At 44.5% G+C, this 19,365-nt stretch overlaps 1 protein-coding gene across 1 annotated transcript in view; it reads left to right on the top strand.

The window, feature by feature from the left end:
- The window catches only part of LOC147441842 (uncharacterized), an 89,132-nt gene extending 70,067 nt beyond the window's left edge, over positions 1-19,065 (top strand). The window contains exon 2 of the mRNA XM_086528239.1: positions 18,508-19,065. Within this exon, the coding sequence (XP_086384365.1) occupies positions 18,508-18,564 (57 nt within the window). The 3' untranslated portion in view covers positions 18,565-19,065. The remainder of the gene's footprint in view (positions 1-18,507) is intronic.
- Positions 19,066-19,365: the final 300 nt, after the last annotated feature.

Here is a 19,365-nt window from a genome sequence, read left to right as displayed (position 1 = left end):
TGCTATTGAAATCGGGCTAGAGTAGGCCATTTTCAGCTCAGTGAAAGCAAGACAGCTCGTAGGAACTTGCAGGTTTTATCTTAAGTTTAATAAGAATGAAGAAATACCGAAAGGGGCGCCAGTCTTTGGGGCCTACAGGGTGTTAGTGTCTGCTTGGTAGCATTCTAGCTGCCAAGTGATGGTTTGTTTGAAGTGTTAATTCCAGCTACAGGTTCATTTGCGAAGTTTCTATGTGTCATAAAATTCAAGTAATGTTTTTCAAGTAAAGATTTGGGTGAAAGCTAAAGTCTACCGCCCTCCCCTCCGGTTTCAAATCTTTAGGACACTGAGGAGGTAACTCTCTTGGTAAGCCTTCAAAGAAACGATGCTGTCGAATCTCCTTTGGCAAACCACAACAAAACCGCTCAATCTGGCCCCTCAAAGTAATCTTCCGAAATGAGCAAGTAAATATCCCGAAACCTCTGGGAGTAGTCAAGTCATCCACATTTCTTTCTTAGTCATCCTCAGATGATGCCAAGTTGTGATGCCTTCTTCTTTATATTTGTGTGATATCATAGTTGAGGTAAAAAATTTCTTGAATTTGATCCACATTGTAGGTGCTTCTTTGCATAATAACAGACTAGACTACCATGTCTGTGCATTTCCTTTCAAGTAAGATGCCGCCCTTCCCACCTTGGAGTGTTCCGTGAACCGAGTTCCTAAGAAGCCAACATCAAACTATTGTATAAACTCAAGGGCTCGACGGGTGTCTTGGTAGACTGAAAACGTCTCAAATCTGACGGCCTGACCCCTTTCGGTGAACTCGTTGGTTGTCTTGCTCAGCTATTCACTGTCAGAAGAGGACGAGCTCTCCTCCTTTGAATTGCTAGATGGCCTCCCATGCCTTTTAAACCTTTTCAAAAATCTGTTTTTTTTGCTTTTCTTGCTTTTTCTCCGCTTCTTCCGTCTTTTCTCATCCTCACTAGAACTAGAGGACGGCAAGCTTTCGGAACTCTCTGAAGATGAAGAAAAATCTGAGTCATCCTTGAAATGAGCACTCTCCTTGCTTTTGCTTGCGACCTAGAAAGTCGACTTCCGGCCCAAATAACCGGGGAAATCCACCGATTTGCTCTCTTGCCAAGAGTGCTTTAAACCATTCATTATCTGGTTCATCTTCTTGTCAAGAGCTCTGTCCAACTCTTTTTGCGAGTACAATTTTGCTTTTCTGCATTGGTCTGTCCTTTCAGCTTTCTTCCCGACGTGAGAGGAAATTAATGGCCGCTTGCCATCTCGCGTGAATCTCATCCATCGGGTAAGTTTTCAGATGCTTCACATATTTCGGGTTCTGGGAGTTTTTCATCAATCTTTTCACTCGTGTCAATCTGTAGTTGGTTGATGTTTGTACTCCTTTCTGGCAAAATTCCATGTGGGAAATTTGCTCAATTCTTCATTCTTTTCTGCGATTTCTGCGCGAGATTTCAACTTTTCTTTGCCTCCCCACTGAGAGGTGTTATCTTTGTCATATTCTCTGCGAGAACCCATGTGTGGTCTTGGTTTCTTTATGGCTCTTATAAACATTACAAGGGATGTCCAAAAGCAGAGCCCCAAAAGCACTTTCCTCAAAAGCACTAAACCCTTGAGAGCTAGCGCTAAAGCTGCCAACACATTTTGCAGAAGTTCGTTTGACCTGCCATGTCAGCAGCATAAGACGCGGGCGTGTGTACAGGTGCCATGTCATCAGCCTTCACACAAGTTCTTTTTTATTACTTGTGTCCCTTAGGCCCCATCGAATAGGGTCCCATAAGTTGGTAGGAATTGAACTTTTAAAATTGGGCCACCTAGCAAGACTTTAAAGTTGGTAAAACTTCTTCCGCATCCTTCACTAGGGATATGACACCTCTCTGTCCGGAGTTTGTTCTTTAGGTCATGCCACGTCATCACTTTGTGACATTGTCAGTACTTGCCGCGTGGCTCAAATTCCATTTAGGCGCACACATCAGAGTTACCTGGAACGCGAAATGGAAACGGCAACGAGATTCCTGCGGAACGTGGAACGACAGGGTTTGGAACGGGAGGCATCAAAAACATTAAATAATGCAATTTTTAGCTTTGTGTGATTGGATATTAGTAATATTAGAGTCCATTGAAGACCATTCAACCTTTACTATGGCAAAGGTGTGTTGTATAGACTTGAGAGCTTGAGAGAGAGAGAGAGAGAGAGAGAGAGAGAGAGAGAGAGAGAGAGAGAGAGAGAGAGAGAGAGAGAGAGAGAGAGATTGTACTATGTAGCCTTGTAGGCTTGACAGCTTGAAAGAGGCTAGAGCTTGAGAGTCGAGACAGAGAGAGAGAGAGAGAGAGAGAGAGAGAGAGAGAGAGAGAGAGAGAGAGAGAGAGAGAGAGAGAGAGAGAGAGAGAGAGAGAGAGAGAGCTTGTACTATGTAGCCTTGTAGACTGGACAGCTTGAAAGAGGCTAGAGCTTGAGACTTGAGACTCGAGAGGGTAGAGCTTGAGCCTTGGCCCTTGAAAGCTTGTGTGCATTGCGAAGGTAAGGGGTGGGGGGAGGGGGATTTTATAAAGAGGAGGCTCAAAGGACAAAAAAAGCTAAAATCTGAAATCCAGCCATTCCGGCCTACCATTCCGGTATCACCTGCTTGTTTGGAACGGCTGGCCGTTCCGAGACGTTCCAAAGCTTGCCACATGCCCGGAACGCCGTTCCGGCGTTCCTTCCCCCGAAGTAGGTATCCCAGTAACAGTGGCACACATGCTTCCACACACGTTAGAATTTAGTGTTGATTGGCCCTACGAGTCACCGACCAATCGACCTAGATTCCCAATGTGAGAAACCCGTTTGGCTGCAGCTGTGTCACAATGGCCATGCAATGTCCACTTGCCTCCTTTTCAAGGGTTTCGAGGACAACAAGTATTAATTAAAATAAATAAAAATATGTAATACATATTTAAAGAAGGCAACACGAAAAATACGCCTCCTGGTCACATACGTCCTCCCCCTTGAAGTACTGCAAACGACATGAAAAGCATTATGCATTTTCTAGACTTTTGGTAGCTTCCAGCATTCTTGCAGCCATTGCCGATTCTTGATATGGCATGGTAAAGCATAGGGATGGACTTTATCTTTGATCTTTCAAGAACACAAACATGCAATGATGGAATTTGTACTATCGGTTGTTTGAGTAAGCAGGCTCATTTCATTCCTATTAGGAAGAAGATAAAGCCATAACATATGGTTAAGATATCTCTAAGTATCACGGGATATCTCGATCAATTGTTAGAGATAGGGATCCATGCATGACGAGTCTTTTCTGGAAGGCATTGTTTGAGAACATGGGCATAATGCTAAAGTTCTCATCTTCGTTTCATCCACAACGGATGGACAGTCGAAGAGGCAAATTCTACTGTCTTGGATCTACTGAAAATGCTATGTGTGAGAGCTCAGGGCACTTTGGGAACACCATCTATCATTGGTTGATAATGCTTACAATAACACTGTGCATACATCAAGAGGCAAGGCGCCATTTGAGATAGTGAAAGAAGGGAAGAAAGTCCCATCCATTTTGCACACTAAGGACCGGATATTGAGGCAGAGAAGTATGTGCAAAATATGGATGAAGCATACAGAAAGATAAAAATGGCTCTTTAGAAGACTCATGCTAAGCAAAAGAAAGTTGTTGATCGTCACTATCGTGAACTTGTATTTTCACTTGGTGATTGGGTACGTGTGCGCTTGAGAAGGCCGGGTTAAGGAAAATAAAAGGCAAGGAACGTTTGTTCTGGTGTTGAAATCGCTCAAAATAATAATATTACCATCTCTGGAAAACTCCTATATATCTTCACCCAAAATAGTAAATGGTGATTGCCCTCTGGGTGCCACATAAGCTAACGTGCTAGATGCAAAATAGCAGATAGCAATATGTAGGCATATGCTCGTCTTTGGCCTCAATCTCACCCACATATACCTAGAATGATAATCTTTGCAAGCAATGTGTACAATCGGGTTGTAACTTCTTGTAAAGTACAACCACTTTGTCAGACCCTCGTCTTGAGCTCTTATCTCGTCTCTTGTTGACCGACCGACTCCCATCTACATCCACTAACATGTGGTAAACTCTATCCACGTGCCTGATACGTCTCCGAGTAAAATACAATGTCCCTCCCTGGGAAACTGTCCTCAAAGGCTCCCACATCCCAGTCTTAAAGACCCATTATAGTTTCAAGCAGCAATGTTAAGTTTGGTCCCATAGGCCTCGCACCGTCATGTGGTACGCCTCTCCGTAATCACAAAGTGGTTGTCTTTGTAGAAAGCCACCTTCCCTTCTCTCTCGTCGTCCTGATCTTTGGCATAACCTCCATCATGTGTGCTAGGTGTACCAAGGTAAGATCATCTCCTAAGAAGACACGTGTCTTCATTAAAGTTGGCCTCCTTCTCAAGAACTCCTTTACTTCCATTGAGGGGACGTGCAAAATTAGTGTCCTTTTTTGACCAAGGATGTGGCTATATTTGCCTTCTTTTTCCCCACCCTTCATGCTTTGGTATGTATGGCATAGTAACAGGGAACGGGCAGAACGAGGCTCTCCCGTTCCCGGAACGTGTTCCTATCTCAATCTGGAACCCGAAACGAGTACAAAAATGGAATGGCGTGTTGGGGAAGGAGCAGGTGCTCAAGGTGTTGCAAGAGGGGGCGATGGAAGTAGGAGTAGGAGTAGGAGAGAGAGAGAGAGAGAGAGAGAGAGAGAGAGAGAGAGTTAGTTCAGCCCACGATTGTGTATTGGGTTTATTCTTTCTTATTCATTAAAAGAATAAGTAAGTGACCTAGAGGGTGTTCACACCAGTCCAGCCGGCCGTAAGGCACTTAGCCTTTATTTCTTACAAACTTCCACCTAAAGGCAATGTGCCTTTGGGAGATAAAAAATCAGTTAACTATGGTACAAGAGCTAATTTTGTGACTTACTCACACCATGCCCATCAACTGACGGCAATATGCAAACCGCTCTGTTGGCAAGCCTTTTGTCAAAAGGTTTGCAGAATTTTCATTTGTGTGTACTTTGACAAGCTCATAAGCTTTATCCTCAAGTACACTCCTGATAAAGTGATACTTCGCCTCAATGTGCTTTGTCTTGGCATGAAAGACAGGGTTCTTTGCCAACATGATAGCACTCTGACTATCACAATGCAACACGGGAACCTTTGCGTTAATGCCAAGATCATCCACCAAACGCATAAGCCATAAAGCTTCCTTACAGGCCTCAATAGCAGCTACATACTCAGCCTCAATGGTGGATAAAGCAACACACTTTTGCAATCGAGATATCCAAGACACTGCACCACCTGCGAAAGTAAACACATATCTTGAAGTAGACTTTCTGCAATCTGGATGTCCAACAAAGTCTACATCTGTAAAGCCATCCACCCTCAAACGCGACTTCCCAAAGCAAATGCACAAGTCCTTTGTGCCCTTCAAATATCTCAAGATGCCTTTCACTGCTTCCCAATGCTTGTTGCTAGGGTTGCTCATGTATCTACTCACCGCTCCCACCGCAAATGCAATGTCTGGACGTATGGTGACCATAGCATACATTAAGCTGCCTACTGCTGATGCATAAGGAATCTTGGCCATTTCAACCCGCATGTCATCCGATTTTGGGCAATCATGTGCACTAAGTTTCACATATGGAGGTAGTGGTGTACTAAATGCCTTTCCCCCCTCCATATTGAAGCGCTGCAATACTTTGGTAATGTAATCTTTTTGAGATAAATAAAGAAGACCCTTCTCCTTATCTCGAAAAATACGCATGCCCAAAATATGACTTACATCACCAAGATCCTTCATGTCAAAATGCTCACGTAAGCTGTTTTGTAATGCATCAAGCTCTTTGACGTTTTTACCCGCAAGAAGCATGTCATCTACATACAAGGTAAGCAATAGGAGGCTTCCATCACTTGCCTTTTTTGTATATAAACAATGATCTGCATTACTTCTTTTGTACCCTTGAGATCTGATAAAAGTATCAAACTTGTGATACCATGCACGCGGTGAAACCTTACCTGTTTAATCCAAAAAGGGCGGTAGACTTTAGACTTAAAACTTTATTTGCTTTCACCATTTAATTTGTCGCCCACTTTACCTGTACTTTCAAGACACAACAAAGGGGGAAGGGATACAGGCTGCTAGATTGCACTTGTATGAGAAGACCGACACCAGATTGGCCCCTAAATAGGCGCCCCTTTCGGTATTTCTTTATTCTTTAAAAGAGGGAATAAACGTGGTGGTTCCCTACAAGCTGCCCCGCACAACCTTGGCTGAATTTCAAGTGTTCTGGCCCGATTTCGGCAACATAACTGTACTAGGACCCTTCACAGTCAGTATTCCCACGCATTGGATGACTTTCCCGACGCATACGGACACTTTGCAAAACCTGGCGAGAATCTGCAGCATGCTAAATTCTCTCTTTTCTGCCCCGAAAATGCGCCAGATCACCTGTACAGCGGTCCCCTCGCGTCCCCGAACCTCCTGGGGGTATTAGGGTCCGTTTAGGGCTAAAACCCTAAACCTGCAAAAAATTACACAGCAGGCTGTAATTCATTGTTTCGGGCTCTGTTTTGCGTGCCGGTTGTATCCGTAGCAAGTCCTCGAGCTCGCGCACTTGTAGGGCTACTTGCCCTTTGAATCGGACGAGATTTCGCACCTGAAACCTCTCCGAATCATCTGTACCTGCGGGGGATTAGCTGCTAGCTAATCGAGTACCTGTGCAAGAGGCTCTTGCCTCGGCAATCGTGCATGAACCCACACAACTGTACATTGGTCAATTGAAAAGCCCACCAGAGGGGCATACCATACTGCCATAGGGGAGAGAGAGAGCAGTGCGTAGCGTGCAGGGCATCACTCCTGGCACCGCACTGTACATAAGAGGGGAAGAAAGCACCCCATAGCTCTCAACCTGTGACAAAAACTGAAAATGAGCCTCCCTTCTCCCAAAATCAGCGCCACTTCTTCCTGCATGAGAAAAGTGCACAGAAATGTGCCACTTGGCACATTTACAGGCTATTTCCCGTTTCGGGGTTGCCGCCTAAAAATCTCCCGACCGGTTGCCTTTGAAACCTTCTTTTGAAGAGCATGTAAAGGTGAAGCAATCTCAGCGAAATTTCGGATAAACCTTCTGTAATAGGAGCATAGTCCTAAGAAGCTTCGGACATCGTGCACCGTCTTCAAATATGGCCATGACTTGATCGCTTCAACTTTAGCAGGATCCATTCTGACACCATCCTTTGAGACAATGTGTCCCAGAAAGTGAATCTCTTCCAGAAAAATTCACTTTTCTTTGCATCGATGAGCAACCTATGGCTGCGTAGCTCTTTGAACACAATGGCCAAGTGATGCCTATGCTCCTCTTCATTCTATGAGTAGACTATCATGTCGTCAAAGAATGTACCAACAAACTGTTGGTGTGGACGGAAAATTATGTTAATCATCCTATTGAACGTAGCAGGAGCATTTGTGAGACCAAAGGGCATCACTAAAAATTCGTAAAGGCCAAACGTCGTTCTAAAAGCAGTCTTGTGCACATCCTCTGATCTAATGCGGATCTGATGGTACCCACTCTTTAGATCTATCCTGCTAAACATAGCTGCTCCTTCTAATTTGTCTAGAATATCATCAATTCTAGGTATAGGGAACCTATTCTTGATGGCATTCTTGTTCAGTGCACGGTAGTCGATGCACATACGCCATGAGCCATCCTTTTTCTGCACCAACAGCACTGGAGAACAGAATGGAGATGAACTGGGCTGAATCAACCCCTTTTCTAACAACTCATGTACTTGGCTCATTATCTCTTTCTGCTGAGCCGCACTAACCCTGTACGGAGGCCTATTTGGTGGGCTACTGCCTGGCACCAAATCTATCGCATGGTCCTCGGGTCTCTCTGGCGGTAATTGAGACGGTAATGAATCGGAAAAACAGTCACTATACTGTTGTAAAAACATTGACCATTTTTTATCTGACACAGATAAATTTGATTCATCACAATCTGACACTTCTCGTGCAAAAATAAAGTACGCAGAAAGATGCTTTTTCATTACAGAAGTAATAGCAGAAGCTGATACAGTGGGAATAGACTCCCCTTTAAGCTTTACATCCAAAATCCCTGCTCTGTACAGTGATCTTGTTGTTGTAGGCATTCATGATTCCGTGTACACGAAACAACCAAGGAATACCTAGCAACACATCACATCCGTCCAGTGGCATGATGTAAAATTCTTCAGCATCTACATAGGACTGGATATGTAGGCGCAACTTTTCGATGATGGGTGTCACAGCTTCTGTATGGCCAGGACATGCCAAACCTGCCTTTGCTGTATACACCATCTCTTCAGATCTGATTCCCAACTTTGAAGCCAATTCTGGGGAAATGAAGTTGGCTTTGGCACCTGGATCAAAGAAGATAAGCACTGTTTGATCCCTGACCTTTCCCCATGCTCTGCAAAGCTCACTTGCATCTGAATTTGGCTTGTCGCCCACCATATCTAGCACTAGACCAGCCATGGGCTTCTTTCCTTTCCTGTCCTCCTTGTCTTCAGAATCAGCTGGCCTTTTCTTTTGAGGACAATTGTACGCAATGTGGCCAGGCTGCTCACAGATAAAGCATTTGTTCTCTGACCTCAGGACCTTCTTTTGCTCTTCCGACTTGCGAGGAAAACGTCTTTTCCATTTCTTTGCTGGTCCTTTTTCTGATTTAGCCGTAGCTTTGACTTTCCTTGCGTTGGCTGGCTCCTGAGTCCCTTTAGGAGCCTCATTGGGAACGTACTTCTATGTTGAATTTTTCTTGGCTGATCCTTCCTTGACGCCAGTATTAAATTCACAATCTTCTCCCTTGAGCAAACCATTGCCAGTGTTTGCTAACTCGATGAGCTGCGTCAAAGTAGTAACTTTGGTCTTCGTGCAGTACTTTCTCAATCCTTTGGGTAGGCCACAACATTATTTTTCAATCTGTTCTGTCAATGGCACAAACCTATAGAAAGTTATTGGAAGTAGAGCTTTCCAAAACTTCCGATTGTAGTAATCCAGATTCTTGCAAGTGGCAGCATTAAGCTGGTGCCATTTTGTCATGACATCTTCTTCAAAGTCATCAGATAACCATGCTGCTGTAAAAATCTGCTTGAAGTAAATCCATGTGGACGGAGCTTGCCCTTGAAGCAATAAAGTTGTCCACCATTGTCCCGCATTCCCTGTCAAGAAAGTGGCTGCCTTGCGGACCTTTGAAGCCTCTGTAAAGTTTCCCCCTGCATAGGCCTTGTTAAACTGCTGGAGGAATGAGAGAGCCTTCTTCCTGTCATCAAACCCTGTGAAGGTCGTGAATGCCACACCTTTGCCCCCTTCTTTGTACGGAGTTGGCTTCTCCAGCGGCGTTAAGTTGTCATACGGAAGTGACTGAAACATGGGAACACTGTTAGGGTTCATCTGTGTTCCTTGACCGCTATTTAGTGACCTGGAAATGCCATATTTGGCTGTTGATTTGTAATTCCAGCCATACCAAAATTTGCCTGTGGCATCCCAAATTGGCCCTGAGCGCTTGGAAACCCTGGTAGCATGCCCGTGACACCATACATGGGGTTAGGCATCATTGTTTGAGCACCCCCGAACACTGTTCTTGGCGTATAAAACTGATTTCCAGGTGCATGACCAGCCATGCTCTGAATACCGATCCACCTCCAAAATAGCCAGGGTGTACTTAAGGTGGTGGGAAGACTTGTTGCATAGCCTGTAGGTTGCTTCCCTGCCCATTAGAACCAGCTATAGGCTACTGAAAGGTGGCTGGTTGAACTGGTACAGCTTGAAAGAGTGGCATTTGAGCCACCTGTTCTTGCACCTTAGGCACAGGTTGTGGAGACTGCATGTTCTCCGTCAAGTGTACAGGTCTTTCCATTGACTCTGCAATATGAATCACCTGTGCTTGAGCCTTAACAGGCTTTTGAATATGATCCAGTGACCCAACTTGCTGAGACGGAAGAGGAGGTTGAAGAAAGGCTAAAAACCTCGGGTTCTGCATTACTTGTGTGAACATAGTCACAACAGCCAACTGGGTCCTGAAAATATCATCATCCGTCTGTGGTGGTCTTGAAGACTCACCCACTTCATGTGTCTGTTGACCCTGTAAAGAGGAAACCTCTTCAGTTACATCATCTGGTCTGTCAGCCATAATTGCAATTCCCTGTGTCTAATCTATGATCCCCTGTGTCTGCAAGCCCAAACCGACCAAGGCTCACTTCTATGGGAAAAAGTGATTTAATCCCATTGATGGAACCATGAAACCGGCCTGTTTAATCCAAAAAGGGCGGTAGACTTTAGACTTGAACTTTATTTGCTTTCACCCATTTAATTTGTCGCCCACTTTACCTGTACTTTCAAGACACAACAAAGGGGGAAGGGATACAGGTTGTTAGATTGCACTTGTATGAGAAGACCGACACCAGATTGGCCCCTAAATAGGCGCCCCTTTCGGTATTTCTTTATTCTTTAAAAGAGGGAATAAACGCGGTGGTTCCCTACAAGCTTCCCCGCACAACCTTGGCTGAATTTCAAGTGTTCTGGCCCGATTTCGGCAGCATAACTGTACTAGGACCCTTCACAATCAGTATTCCCACACATTGGATGACTTTCCCGACGCATACGGACACTTTGCAAAACCTGGCGAGAATCTGCAGCACGCTGAATTCTCTGTTTTCTGCCCCGAAAATGCGCCAGATCACCTGTACAGCGGTCCCCTCGCGTCCCCGAACCTCCCGGGGGTATTAGGGTCCGTTTAGGGCCAAAACCCTAAACCTGCAAAAATACACAGCAGGCTGTAATTCACTGTTTCAGGCTCCATTTTGCGTGCCGGTCGCATCCGTAGCAAGTCCTTGAGCTCGCGCACCTGTAGGGCTACTTGCCCTTTGAATCGAACAAGATTTCGCACGTGAAACCTCTCCGAATCACCTGTACCTGTGGGGGATTAGCCGCTAGCTAATCCAGTACCTGTGCAAGAGGCTCTTGCTTCGGCAATCGCGCATGAACCCACACAACTGTACATTGGTCAATTGAAAAGCCCACTAGAGGGGCATAACATACTGCCATAGGGGAGAGAGAGAGCAGTGCGTAGCGTGCAGGGCGTCACTCCTGGCACCGCATTGTACATAAGAGGGAAAGGAAGCACTCCGTAGCTCTCAACTTGTGACAAAAACCGAAAATGAGCCTCCCTTCTCCTAAAATCAGCGCCACTTCTTCCTGCATGAGAAAAGTGCATAGAAATGTGCCACTTGGCACATTTACAGGCTATTTCCCGTTTCGGGGTTGCCTTCTAAAAATCTCCCGACCGGTTGCCCAGTTGACTTCACGGCAGAGTAATAAAATATTCCCCTTGTCATTCCGGAGGTAATGACACGAACACATTTTCAGGTCCCAAAATAGCAGTTCCCTAAATTTTAGGAGATGCTGCCATTGTATCTTTCTAGGTCATCTGACCCTCTTTGTACACTGCAGCCACACCAAGAACTGAAATGTAGCCTCTGTAGCAAAGGATTCCACTTTGGCTAGTCAATGACCCCGCTTTGGCTAACCATCCTCAGGCCTGGACTCCCTCTGAACAGTTCCACACTAGCTATGCAATGCAGGGCGGTTAGATTTCCAGAGGGGTGTTTCCAAAAAGTGAAAATGAATAAATAATAAGAAAGAAATCAACAAAAAGGATAGATAGTAGTCACATGCTGGTGACACGCGGAGATTGTTTCAATCCATACAAGCTTTTATTGAGCCTACATACTTTCTTCTCCTTGCCCTTGACCACAAAACCTTCATGTTGCATCATATATATGATCTCACGCAAACTACCATGTAAAAAAGGTGTTTTTACATCCATATTCCTTAATTCCATATCTAGAGCAGCAACCAACGCTAAAACGATCCGCAACGTTGTAAGCTTTACTAAAGGAGAGAAAATCTCATGAAAATCAACACCATGCTTCTGCTTATACCCTCTTGCAACCAAACGTGCCTTGTATTTTGAAGAAGCATTTGCAGTGACTTTCTTTTTGTAGACCCATTTACATGGCAATGCTTTTGCCCCTTTTGGCAAATCTACCAAGTCCCATGTATTGTTTTTCTCTAAGGAATCCATCTCAGAGAGCATTGCTTTGCACTATTTCTTATTGTCCGTTCTACCAATAGCCTCTTTATAACAAGACGGCTCCCCACAATCAGGAAGCATTACATAGTCCATGGAAGGAACATATCTATCAGTAGGCCTAGTCTCCCGCGTAGATCTGCGCACCCAATGATCCATGGCAGGTGGATTTTCAGCCTGCATATCGTCAAAATCAGCGGGCTGTTTAGCCGGTTGCATTGCATTGAACGGCTGATTTTGTGCATCCTCCTGCTCCTCAACTTGTGGTGCATCAATGGCAACTTCATTGGGTTGATTTTTAGCACCATTTTCTGCTTCAAAACGCTGCTGTACATTGGGCATTCTTGGCTGTCCATAAGGTACATCTTCTCGAAAAACAACCCTCCTGACTTCCTCGGTTTTAATGGGCTGTTTATGCATGCATTTCTCATTGAAGATGACAACATTGCTGCGTATAACCGTCCTTATTGCAGGATCCTATAACCTATACCCCATTTCACCATCCTCACCGTATCCTAGGAAAATACATTTACAAGACTTGGGGTCAAGCTTGGTGCGTAGTTCACTTCGGATGTGAACATAAGTCTCGCAACCAAACACTCTTGAATGTGTATATGAGGGTGGCTTGCCGGACCACACCTCCTCAGGCACCGTCCCACCCAAAGTCTTACTCGGTGACCTGTTAATCAAGTGAATGGCTGTACTAACAGCCTCTGCCCAAAAACTATGGGGTAATGCAGCATGTGACACCATACAACGGACTTTCTCTTGAATAGTCCCATTCAATCTTTCTGCTACTCCATTTTGGGAAGGGTTAAAAGGAGTTGTGAGCTCTCTTATGATGCCCTCAACATCACAAAAGTCCTTGAAGGCTTTTGACACATATTCTCCCTCATTATTCTAGCGCAAAGACCTGAGTTTCTTACCAGTTTGGTTCTCAACATATGCAAGAAACTTCTTAAATGTATCCAATACATAACTCTTTAAGCGAATTGGATATACCCACACCTTGCGGGTCGCATCATCAATGAAAGAAACCAAATATTTCTTTCCCCCTAACGATAAAGTTGGCATCTCACATACATCAGAATGTACTAAGTCTAACTGTAAAGAAAGAACCCTTTTATGCGATGTTTGAGCGTGCCTGCCAAAAATAGAATGTTCATGGTGTGAAAAATCAGCAAACTTCAAACACGGCAACGAGAAAGAGTTTCCATTCCCTTTTTACTCATGTGTCCCAACCGGCCATGCCACAAAGAAACACTCGGTTGCTCGGTTACGGCGACAACATGGTCACAAGCACTAGAAACATACAAAGGATACAAAGTGTCACTCTTGGAACCTTTAGCAACAATCTTGGCACCCTTGCATATTTTCCATTTGCTATCACCAAAGGTGGTGTGATAGCCAGCATCATCCAATGCACCAGTGCTAATGAGACTCTTTTTTAACTGTGACACATGTCGCACATTTTGCAACACAAAAGTCATACCATCTGCAAAAGACAAATGCACACTGCCAATGCCTGCTATATCGCATGCAAAGTCATCACCCAAATGCACTTTACCATGATTGCCACCTCTGTAATCAGAGAACCATTCTCTGTGTGGAGTTACATGAAAAGAAGCACCTGAGTCAAGTATCCACATGTGCATATGCTCATCAGAGCCCAAGACAAGAGTTTTTACATCGAAGGAAGATGCATTAATCACATCATTGCTACTCTCAATGTCATAATTAGAGGCAACATTCGCCTCTTCGATCACAAGTGAGCTCTTTTTGGCTTTCCCAGTGTCTTTTGCATCAGCATCTGCCTCTTTGTTCTTCAATTTCTTTCCACGCATAACATTCCTGTTTATAGTGGCCCTTTTTGCCACAATGATGGCACTCCGCATCCTTTTTATTACGGGACTTGCTTCGCCCTTTGCCCTTCCTATCATTCTTCTCCCTTTGCTAGGATGTGCCCCTCATATGTAATGCATTAGAAGCAGTCACCGGAGCATTGTTCTTCTTGTTCATCTCTCCCATAAGAAGAGAATTCTGTACATCCTTGTAAGACAATGTAGTGTTGGTACTGCTCAAAGCTGTCCGGAAAGTATCCCAGCTTTCAGGCAATGTGCATAGCAGAAAAGTAGCTTTGAACTCCTCATCAATCTCAAATTTCAAGTTCGTCAGCTGGCTGAAAATTGAGTTGAACTCATTGAGGTGTACCGACATTTGCATACCCTCCTTCATGCAGAGATCCATAAGCTTCTTAAGCCGGTAAACTTTACTAGCTGCACTCTGCTGTGCATAGAGATCCTCTAATTTCTTTCACATGCCCCATGCAGTGTTCTCATTCTCTACATTGAAAAGCAAAGTGTCAGACACAGAAAGCATAATGGTGGAGCGAGCCAACTCGTCCACCTCTTCCCATTCCTCACCTGTCATGTTTGCAGGCTTCTGACCCTCTGTCTTGATGGGCTTCGCCTGTTTCTTTTGCAACATCACATTGTAGCATTGCTTCTTCCAAATGGCATAGTGATGCGCACCCTCAAGCTTCTTAATGTGCAACAAATTGCCACTTTCACTGCCGGAAGCCATTGCAACAAAGACAAATGCAAACGCACTTGTTTCTCAAGGCTAAACACGCCGAGATGAGTGCAAAATCAGCTAATAAACCCTACTGTCCTGAAAATTCAGAACTTCAAAACCCCTCAGAATTCGCCCAAATTGGCGTACATTCACTGCGAAAACCTTGCAAAATGTGTCCCCAAGGTGAAATACATCAAATCAGCCCTGAACTTTGCTGAAATTGACCTAAGTTCAGACCTGTAATTCACTGTTTTGCTGAAATTCCAGACCTGTCTGCCTAAAACAAGTGCGAATCTGACCTGTAAGCAACCTGTTTCACCCGTAAAGCTAATATTTTGACTTTGGGAGGTCAAAACACCTTAAATTCAGCAAAACCCCTCTGTTGTGCGCTGAATCTGAAACCCTAATTTTCAACTTTGAAGAATGGGCACTGTTCTTCGCGGGAAGACGAATCCTCCCCGACAGAACTTGAGCGCAAACGATGGGGAAGCTGAAACGCAGCAGAGAAAAGAGTTTTCAGCTCGTGTCCTGAGAGAAGGTTGCAGCCCGGGCTTTGATACCGGTGGTTGGGGAAGGAGCAGGTGCTCAAGGTGTTGCAAGAGGGGGCGATGGAAGAGAGAGAGAGAGAGAGAGAGAGAGAGTTAGTTCAGCCCACGATTGTGTATTGGGCTTATTCTTTCTTATTCATTAAAAGAGAGAGAGAGAGAGAGAGAGAGAGAGAGAGAGAGAGAGAGAGAGAGTTAGTTCAGCCCACGATTGTGTATTGGGCTTATTCTTTCTTATTCATTAAAAGAATAAGTGAGTAAGTGACCTAGAGGGTGTTCACGCCCGTCCGGCCGACCATAAGGCACTTAGCCTTTATTTCTTACATGGCGTTCCGTTGTCCGTGCTCACCTCCTTTGGCTAGAGGGACAAGTTTCAATATGCAAGGAGGTGAGCGAGAAGTTGTTGAAGATATTTGAAGCCAAGGATGTTGCCATCAAGGCTATCAAACTAGAGAAAGAAGTGGCCAAGGGGGCGACATCATTCCGATTGGCATTTGCAGCACCTAATACTACTCCAGTCTCCATTCCCAAACCTCACCAACGCACTCTACATGCCACTTGGATCCAAAAAGGAAGGAGGATGTGGATGCAAGCGTTGCATGCTTTTTTTTATCATGCTACCATTTTAAATTTTCTCGTGATCAATCCACTCGATTCTCATTCTCATCTTAATTGTAATACCTATGTGCTGCCTCTTATGTGTAGGTCGGAGTACTTTAAGACTGTGTGCACGAGGATTGGAGAGTGCAGTGCGGCAGCTCTTTATCAGTACATAGTTTGCTAAGACTTCCCACGCAAGTACAACCACAGGGATCATTTGTTCAGGGAAGGTAGAGGATCCTGAGTTCTAGGAGTTTCTCAAGACTGTTGACAAAATGGTGAAACCAGTGATCCACTTGCTTAGAGTGATGGATGGTATGCAGCCTTGCATTGGCAAGGTCTATGAAGCAATGGATCTCATGGTGGAGGCGCTTGAAGATCTTGAGAAAGACCGAGATAGGCTCAAAGAAATCAAAGACCTTTGCAACCGCAGGTGGAACGCCCATAGTTCATCTCTTCATGGTGCAACTTTTGTGTTGGATCCAGAGTTCCAAGGTGCAGGATAAGAACAGGATTCGGAGGTGAATACACATTGAAACACTATCTTGAAGAAGGTTCACCTTGATGGTGACATGCAGTGCAAAATCAAGGATCAACTTGCATTTTAGGGATATGCGAGGATCATTTGGGACAGCCAATGCCCAAATTGATTGCACCAAGATTTCCTTTGTCTTGTGGTGACAAGAAAATGGTTCAGATGGTCCCAATCTTCAGAGACTTGCCATCCACAATCTCAGCGAGGCGGTTAGCTCCTCTTGCTTGGAGCACTTGTGGAGGGTGCATAGCCACATTGCATCTAGAAAGAGGAACTGACTTGGAGTGGAGAAGGCAAATGACCTTGTTTTGCTTTGCAAGTCAACATCCAAAGTGACAAACCCTTTTCGACAATGGGAGATGGAGGCAGAGGCAGAGGTGCTTGGAGAGGTAGGAGGATCTACACGTGAGGTTGAACCAATGCAAGAGGATTGGGATGATATTCATGACATCCAGGACACCACTACAGATTGGGAGGTGATTGCTCTTCTGTCCCTAACCAAGTTGGAACATAGGCATGAGTCATGACTCATTGCTGGTTGGTTTCTGACATTTGTTTCCTTTATGGCCGCCGGCTTCGCCCCCTTTTTGTATTGCACCACCACATGAGTGAGTCTTGACATGTCGCCTAGTGACTCTTATAGTTGTTATTTGCACTCTAGCCTCTACATATCTTTTTGTAGCTCCTTGTAGTGCCTTTTGTTGGCCTTGTAAGCCATCTTTATAATCAATCATTTTTTTGCTTCAAGCTTTTGTGTGGAGTTTGGACTCCATTCAACTTTAAGTTAATGTTCTTTAAGTTTCTATGAATGCTTTTGTGAAGGATGATCCCAGTTCATGTGTTGTGTGCACTGTGTAGTGCATTTGCAACCGATTATTGCATCGGCGCATGTCACAATCGCGTGTAAGCCTTAAGACTGAAGAATCATTGCAAAGAATGCCTAAATAGAATTCTACTTGGACTAATGGGTATGCGTGGCTCTCTACTAACATTTAGGTTCAATCTAGCCTAATTTATGTATATTTTAAGCTTACCGTTCCGGCCCTGGTTCCTGTTCTGCTTTTCGGGGGGGGGGGGGGAGGTTCCCGTTCCGTGTAACTTTGATGTATGGGTGCTCATCCACATTATCATGGCCTTTAATACTTGATATGCATATATGCATGAATTGTGTCCTCTAATCTTTCTCCAATGTCATGTTGATGATAGTCAGGGTGGGCGTAGGCTGCTTGGTCTCCGCTTTCTTGGCCACATCAATCCACTTCTTAGTCTCCTCTCTTGCCTCTTGCTTGAGGTTCGTCTTGACAGCTTCGACCAATCCGTTCTTCTTTGCATAGAGCTTCTTCTCAATGCTCCCTTCAATCTCCTTGGTGATCTCTTCTTTGATGGCAACTTTGTCGGTGAGTATCTCCCTTTCTTCTTTTGTCATAAGGTAGCAATAGTGCCTTCCAGAAGAGAGATTCTCTCTTGGAGACTTTCTTTCTCCTCTTTCCATCTTCCCTCCTTCTCCTCTTGCTTGTGGAGAAGAACTATTTTCGCTTTTTCTCCATTCTTCTTCCATCTCCTTCCTCCAAGCTTTTATTTCTATCTCTAGTGTCAAAATGCGCTTAATTATGAGCACGAATTTTGACTTGATAGCCATTGGTGTGAGTGGGGAAGACTCTCTCCTTTTCCGGGGGAGAGAGAGAGAGAGAGAGAGAGAGAGAGAGAGAGAAGCTTGCCCTGTGTTTGTGAGGTTGGCCCACTCCTTGAGAAGCTAGCCCCCAACTTGGTAAGTACCTCCTCTGCATAAGCTGCCCTTTAGCTTGATTAAAAATTTGGGTAAAGGTTCGGACCATCTAGTCCTTGCCGCATGTTGAGAACACAGCGACATTTGCGTGTCGAGACACAACAGGTGCCATACGGTGGACAGCAAGTGCGTGCGTGGACAGCAGGTACGTGCTATTTCGAGACACACACACACACATACAATATATATATATATATATATATATATATAGATAGATAGATAGATAGATAGATAGAGAGAGAGAGAGAGAGAGAGAGAGAGAGAGAGAGAGAGAGAGAGAGAGAGAGAGAGAGAGAGATTTTGATTTGCGGATGCAGGGTATGGATGTGAAGAAAACTAATGGAGTGATGAAGACAGCTCAGAAAGAGCTTTGAACCCCAGTGAACTGAGAGTTGTGACGCTGCCATGTTGTTCTTTTTTAGCATCCCTGTCAGAATGGCTCAACTATTGCAATGACTGGTGGAAGTTTCTCAAAGTTTGGAGCTGAAGATAAATATGAGAATTACCCATGTCAGATAATATACATTGCATGTAGGCGTTGTAGTTTGTGTTGTATTGTCTTGTGCCATCACACATGGCAGCTTGGCATTGCTCAATAACATTGGAAATCAAGCATCGGATTAGTATTAGGATTATGACGGTCAGAATTCAGGATCAAAGCTTCAAAGTTAAAAGGGTGAAGGCGATCTATGAAAAACTGTGAAAGGCTAGTCTACTATAGTAAACTCTGGATACAAAGATTTCTTATTTCATCGTTGAAAAGCTTGCATTCCAAGGGAAGCAGATTTATCTAGGAGAGAACAGGGTTTTGTTTTGATGGTGCCAATGTGTAGCAGCAAGAATTAAGATTTCTTTTTTGCATTTGCAGCACACAATATCTGAGTCGTCTGTCATGTTATGTGCTTTGGGTGAGGCAGATGTGTCTAGCGAGTGACATTTTTGTAGCAGTATAGGATCTGGAGCCATAATCTGTGATGCCCGTCTCATGTCATATTCCTGTTGCCAAACTTGTGCCATCAGATAACAAATGCAGAGGCTTCATCTGTCTGGCTTTAATGCTAGAGAGATACCGGCAGAATGTACCTTTCCTATGCTTGAATAAGTTGTGGGAGGAGTTTTGAGGGGCATGCTGACAGACACCAAGCATGTTATTTGCAAGAGACTTATCATATTGG

The sequence above is a fragment of the Adiantum capillus-veneris genome, chromosome 14 (genome assembly GCF_014529385.1).
Source record: "Adiantum capillus-veneris isolate H3 chromosome 14, ASM1452938v2, whole genome shotgun sequence".
In the NCBI taxonomy this organism is placed as follows: domain Eukaryota; kingdom Viridiplantae; phylum Streptophyta; class Polypodiopsida; order Polypodiales; family Pteridaceae; genus Adiantum; species Adiantum capillus-veneris.
The sequence above is the reverse complement of the archived record's forward strand: the minus strand, read 5'-3'. Positions and strand labels throughout refer to the sequence as shown.